General features: G+C 37.8%; 1 protein-coding gene across 3 annotated transcripts in view; it reads left to right on the top strand.

The window, feature by feature from the left end:
* ablim1a (actin binding LIM protein 1a) overlaps positions 1-6,429 on the top strand; it is a 60,046-nt gene that overhangs the window by 1,063 nt on the left and 52,554 nt on the right. Inside the window, exon 1 of one of the 3 annotated variants that reach the window (XM_016671154.1) lies at positions 5,519-5,819. The exons of 1 other annotated variant lie outside the window; for it this stretch is intronic. In XM_016671154.1, the coding sequence (XP_016526640.1) occupies positions 5,726-5,819 (94 nt within the window). In that variant the 5' untranslated portion in view covers positions 5,519-5,725. Of the gene's footprint in view, positions 1-5,518; positions 5,820-6,429 lie in introns of those variants that run through there. One more of the 3 variants, XM_016671163.1, reaches the window with a different exon arrangement.

The following is a 6,429-nucleotide window of genomic DNA, read 5'->3' as shown; positions in this document are numbered from 1 at the left end:
CCTGCTCCCCCAGAGTCAATATCTTTCGAACCACCAGTTGCACATTCTTTGACACGCATGTCTCTAGCAGCTTTAACCTCTGTTATCTTTTTCATATTCTTCTTTGAAAACTAGCCTACGATGGATGAAGATCAGTTTTCAAGTCCTGTCACAGAGTCTTTAGGTCTGTACTTTGACTAGGTCATCCTAACATCCTAACATGTTGTGGTTTTGTTGTGGTTTTAACGATTCCATTGTAGCTCTGGTTGTATGATTTGGGTCGATGTCCTGCTGGAAGCAAACTTATACCCTGGTAGGAACTTATCTGCAGCCTCTATCAGAGTTTCTCCCACAAAACATTTCTGATTTCAACTAGGAAAAAAATTTAAAACTCTTTCCTTCTATATAATGAATATGCAATATTTGTGTTGGTCTATTGCATAAAATTCCTATAAAAGCACTGAAGACAGACGTGACAACAAAATATGGAAAAGGTTTTTTTTATATGCAAATACTGCAGGTGGATTATGTGTCAGCATATTTGTTTTGTGCTGATTTGGTGACTCTAGCTCCAGCTGTGGGATGTGATCATATGGTATATAATTGACTCACCAAAAGTTGCAGAAAAAGCAAAAATAAATAAATTTAAAAAAGCAAAACCATGACATAACCATATTTTATGATATAAAGTAATGCACTTACCTGTATTCTGTTACTGGCTAATACATCAGCCTTGCATAAAGGATCCTATAGCGCACAGAAAATGACTCCCCCAGGCTGTGTATGGTTGAGTCTGGGTATTAGGATGGCTTTGAACTCCTTACATTAATGATGTGGTCACTTGTATCGGTCCTCTGTGGTTGCTGGTGGAGATCGATGGAGCTCTGTGGTAAACACTGCAGATCTCATAAGCGTAGTTAAATCCTTGCAAACAGTCACTCATTACATTCACGGTAAGTATTCTCTATTCTGGAATGATTAGACAACATTAAACTTTACTGATTTTCAAAAACATGAATTGGATACACAAACTTTAATTTATTATGGATTTTCTGTGATCTACACGTTCAAAACTTTGCAGATGCTCACATATATACACACATCCAGTTGCATCCTCACTGCAGGAGTTTTCTATCAGTCATCAAGCTTCAGGTATCAGTCTGGTTGGACCACTTTCCTTGGAATGGATTGGTAGAGTTCAGTAGAAGTGGTTGGTTTTCTGATGTTCTGAACACGTGACTTTAAAACGTGCTTGAGGTTTAGTCTGATGTTATTCATATGTCACAAATGAAAGAATGTCATGAAAGATTCAGCTGTGCAGTGAAGTAACTTCCTTTCTTTGATTTTAGATTTGTTTTGTTTCAAAATCTGTAACATTTAAAGTTTTAGATAGAATTAGGACTGGAATGTCATACACAGCTCAGGTTGACTAGTCAAAGCTTGATAAGTTTATCTCTAATAAAAGCTGTTTTTGACCACTGGTCTTCTTTCGTCACTGGGTTTTTACTCAGCAAGTGGAACAGTTCAAAGATAAAGGGCTAATCTGTGCAAAAAGCTTTTGGAAATTGGATAAAATTGAGCAAAGAACAATGTATATAAAAACTTCGCAAGACTGATTTGAAGTGTATGTTCTGGGTTTAGATCTTGATTTATTCCAAGTTTCATGGTTTTTGACAAGATGCATACAATGTTTGGACAAAGCATTTTTTTTAAGCTGTGGAAAAATCTTATGTGAGAATCAGAATGCATGCACGCTGCAGAGAAATGCAGACTGCGAACCATCATGATGATTTGTAACATGTTTAGTTTGAGGAAAAAGTCACTGTTGACGCAGTAGTCTTACATTTTGCAGGTGTATCTTTCTCTTTTTTATATCTGAACTCTTGGCTGAACAAACAACTGGAAAAATGTTTCACTTGGAATTTTTCAAAATATGGCTTCACTTCTGTGTCTCAGTGTGAAACTCGTACTTTGTTAGTACGTCTTTTTGACTCTTAGCGGCATTGCAGATTTCTAAAATTAACATTTTAGACATTTCATAAGAAACCAAAATGTCTACATGCTTCTGTCTATCCTGTCTTTAAGAGGAAAGGACGTACAGTGTAACATAGTTTATCCAAATGTCTTGTGTTTATTAATCAGTGCTGTCCGACAGTGTGTCTACTGATTGATTTTGTCACATTAGAACTAATAAGTAAAATGTATTTTGTTGTGATTTTATGTGAAAGACCAAAACACACAGCACTGTATATTTGGGAAGTGGATGTAAAACGATACATGCTTTTCAATATTTTATTTTACCCATAAATACCAAAAAATAGATTTTTGCTGCAAATGCAGCTGCACATTTTCTAAGGTATGTGCCCAGCAGGTTTGCACATCTAGAAATTGGTACTTTTGTCCATTCTTCTTCATGAAATACCTTAAGCCCTTTAAAAAATAAGGACACTTTTCAGGTTTTGCCACAGATTCTCAATTGGACTTGGGTGGAATGTCAGAGACTGACATTGCCATGATGATATACAACTCAATCCAGAAGTATATATCTTATGGTATAAGTTTATGGGGTAGGAGCTCAAAAGTTTCTTACTTTTTCCTACTCCTTTTCGATCATGTTAATATTATTGTGGTACAAAAAAATGTGTCTTTTCCATTCCTTGTTCAGGGGTGTTATTTTATATTGCTATTGTAATCGAAATAAATAAATAAAATAAACATTATTTCAATTTGCTAAATGCCAGAAGGCTGAGCGAGAACATTTTTTTAGAGATTTATTTGTAACTCTCTTCAACTTCAAAAGTTTACTTCATACAGTTTTATAATCTTCACAATAAAAGAAGAGTGTTTACTCATCTATGAGGACAAGCAAGTATGATCCGTTTGGAGGTGGTCCATAGAAATCCGCACTCATGCTGTGCAAATGGTGTTTCAGTAAGTACTGAGTCATTTTTAAGTCATTTTTAATGGTTCATTCTGGACAAATGCGTACTGCTGCTTCTGATTTGCAATCAGTGTCTGAAAACCAAACTTTGGATCTGAGCAATACTCTATTGTTTTGTTTTTAGCAGTGCCTTGACAGCTCTTTCCTGTTAGTCATTAAATGACAAATGCCAACAAAATACACTGAAATTTGTGGTTTTAGAGTGACAAAACATGACGAACCTCAAGGAATGTTAATATTCTGTAGAAAATTGACACATCTAAGTACTTACCATTGCTTTAATTTTCAGTTAATTTCTACATTAATATTGTTCTTTTAATGTGAAAATATCCTCCATTGCTCCTGTTTTTATGGCTTTTGAGCTGAGGAATAAAGTATAAAATGTTTGATGATTTAATTCTTAAAGACAGAAAAAACAGATAAAAATCACCAGACCATCACTGGGCTTTCAGTCCTAATGTGCTCCTCCACCCTCCACTCTCCTGTTATCAGCTCAAGGCTATCAGCTCTTACCTTGATACCGATGCCTTTCCATTAGTCACACCGCCTTGCAATGCATCCTTACGGGCATACTCTGTCTGGGCTTTCCAGTTTTCATTGTATTTCCTGTTTTTACTCAGCTATGGACAGTTGACCATAATCTTTACTTATTTATTTTGTTTATTTTCTGTATCCATTATCGTAATCATTGCTACCTGTAAGCAGTTTCCTGTGGATGAGTCTGCTATTAACGACCATTATGCAGCTCAGTCTGGGCAGCTGGGGCTTAAGTGGATTGTTGAAGGTCACCTTAGTTGTAATGATTTAATCTTTCCATTTCCATCACTGTACTCTGGAAAATCAGAATCGACAAAAGTTAAACCAGATGGCTCAGCTTTTACCATTCAGTGTGTGCAGCAGAGGTTTTGTAAAATTCTTGCTTTTTTAGAGAGTTACAACACAGGGTCAGAATTATACAATCTCTTTTATGGCGCCACCTACAGTTCATCTGGAAAATATTCACAATGCTTCACTTTTTCCACATTTTGCTTTCTTACGGCTTTAGCACTTGTACAAATGTAGCCGGGTCTTTATGAAAATGAAAATTTCCATCACCTATTTTTAAAATATAATATTGTACACACAGGACTGGTGTCATTTTTATTCATGTGAATCCACACAAATCCACTACTGAGAGTTCTTTTAAACACGCCAAACCCACTGTAGCACAAAGCTGAAAAGTATGTCAGCCAATCAGATTGTTTCAAATCAACCACAACTTCCTGTTTGCAATTAAACATGGCGCCAGGAAGCTCATTTGTGTGGATACATAGGTACTTTTAAATAGCTTGTTATGAGAAAAATTAAATAAAAACACAAGAAAACATCAATTGGGAATCATGTCAAAGCAAGTATGCAGAGATATTGTCACATTATTTGTCGCTGACTGTAACTAAATCTCCCATGTGCACACACAAACACAAACAGAATTGGTCAGCGCTTTTATAAATAATCATTTTTAGTGGTATAAATCAGAGTTTTCATGAGAATGGAAGGGCAAAATGAATAGAAACGTCTTAGTTTTCCCAGCTATCTGGCTATGTGTGGACTAGGCTTTATTACAAATTGTATTGAATGAGTTTCTTCGATGAAATTCCTTTAAATTAACTGGTTTCTTGATGATAGCAACAAACCGCTTGTTTACTCCTTCCATTATAGATGGGATATTCAACGTCTGGAAGAAAACTGGACTTTATCTACAATCTGTGAATTTGGAGGGACTTTTGCTTCTTTCTAACAATTCCAGCTGAAATAGGACTTATCCAAAAATCTATTCCTTATATATCTGCAGGTTAGGAACTACACTGCTCAAAAAAATAAAGGAAACACTCAAATAACACATCCTAGATCTGAATGAATGAAATATTCTCATTGAATACTTTGTTCTGTACAAAGTTGAATGTGCTGACAACAAAATCACACAAAAATCATCAATGGAAATCAAATTTATTAACCAATGGAGGCCTGGATTTGGAGCCACACTTAAAATTAAAGTGAAATGTTCCCTTTATTTTTTTGAGCAGTATATGTGAAAACACACACACTTTTCTAAACCAGAAAAGTGTGTGTTTTGTTGTTGTTTTTTTTAAGTTGGATGTAGAGCTCTGCCTGTTTTCTTGTGATATTACGTCCCTCTTTTGAAGACGCTGCAGTAGAGATATGTCTTGTGCTGTTGTTTTAAAGATGAAAGACATGGGTTGCAGTAGGGCAGGATAATTAGATATAACTTAATTGTGGAAACCATGGTTCCGTCTTTTATCCCTTTCTTCAAAAGACATGACTGGTTTGCTGTTTCTCTCATAATTAGATACCACAGAAATCATTTAAAGGCCTGCCCGGCTTCAGAAAGCCCTCACCATCACCGCCCTCCTACCTGGCACGTCTCTGGATTTTCCCTGCCCTATCCCAGAGCTGAGGTAACATATCCTGTACAGCATACCTGTTACACTGCAGTGCAATCTAAATGATCAATGGTGGATCAAAAAAAAGGGAGGCACTCTGCAGTAACCCAATCTGATGCCTCCTCCTTTTCCTACCACAGGAGAGGGTTTGCTCAGGCTGCAAGACAACACGACCCTCTGCCTCAGCACTTTTCTCCCCCCCCCGTGTGACTCCGTGTGTGTGTGTGTGTTTGTGTTTGTATATGTGCGAATAAGAGAAAGTCGTGCGCATGCACGTGTCCTGGCAAAAGCCTGAATAATTGAAGAACAGAGGAGAGAGTGAAAGCACTGCCGGACGGGACAGAGTGTGTGGGATTGTGCAGAGATGGAGGAGAGGCATACACTGAAGCAGGAGCAGCCTGGCTACGACGGGCTCTGCAACTACGCCCAGAAAATCACCTCCTGCTTCGGACTGGATGGTAAGACAGAGTGGCAAAGATGAAGGAGATGGTGGGAGGGGGGCTGTTTCTGTTTGGATTGCGTTGTAAAAAGAGGAGAGTTTGTATGAGAATGTTTGTTTGCAGTGTGCAGGGGAAGCTCGTAATTTTCTAGATGTTTGTGTGGATTTCCGAGACAATGGGTAGTTGTGATGGAGCTACCAGCAGAGTGGTTTACGACTAGAGGGAAATGTCCAATGCAGCAGAGTGCCATGTCCCCAGCTACTCTCAGGTGTGTGTGTTTGGGTGTGTGGGCGTAAGGTTCTCCTTGGTCTGTCTCTCTTTCTGTTCTCCAGACTAAAACTCTGCCACTGTGTTCATAAGCAGAAGCAGGCAGTGTATGTATTCAACTCAGCTGAACTCCAGGGAAGACCGCTTTGTCCTCCCTCTGAGACAAAGCAGTTTTCTGAGCCAGAACCATGCATCTCCAGACTAAAAGGTTCTTTTGTGCTTTGTCATTGTCTGCTGATTTCTATCGTGTCTGCTGTAGTCTAATTTATTTATTTTGTTGAACCTGAAACAGAAATGGCATCAACCTTATCTGTTTGATAAATACTCAGCAATGGAAAAGGCTGTCGCTTTTATTTTAGCT

This window comes from Poecilia formosa, unplaced genomic scaffold (assembly GCF_000485575.1).
Source record: "Poecilia formosa unplaced genomic scaffold, Poecilia_formosa-5.1.2 Scaffold42, whole genome shotgun sequence".
In the NCBI taxonomy this organism is placed as follows: Eukaryota; Metazoa; Chordata; class Actinopteri; order Cyprinodontiformes; family Poeciliidae; genus Poecilia; species Poecilia formosa.
This window is presented reverse-complemented; position numbering and strand designations above follow the sequence as displayed.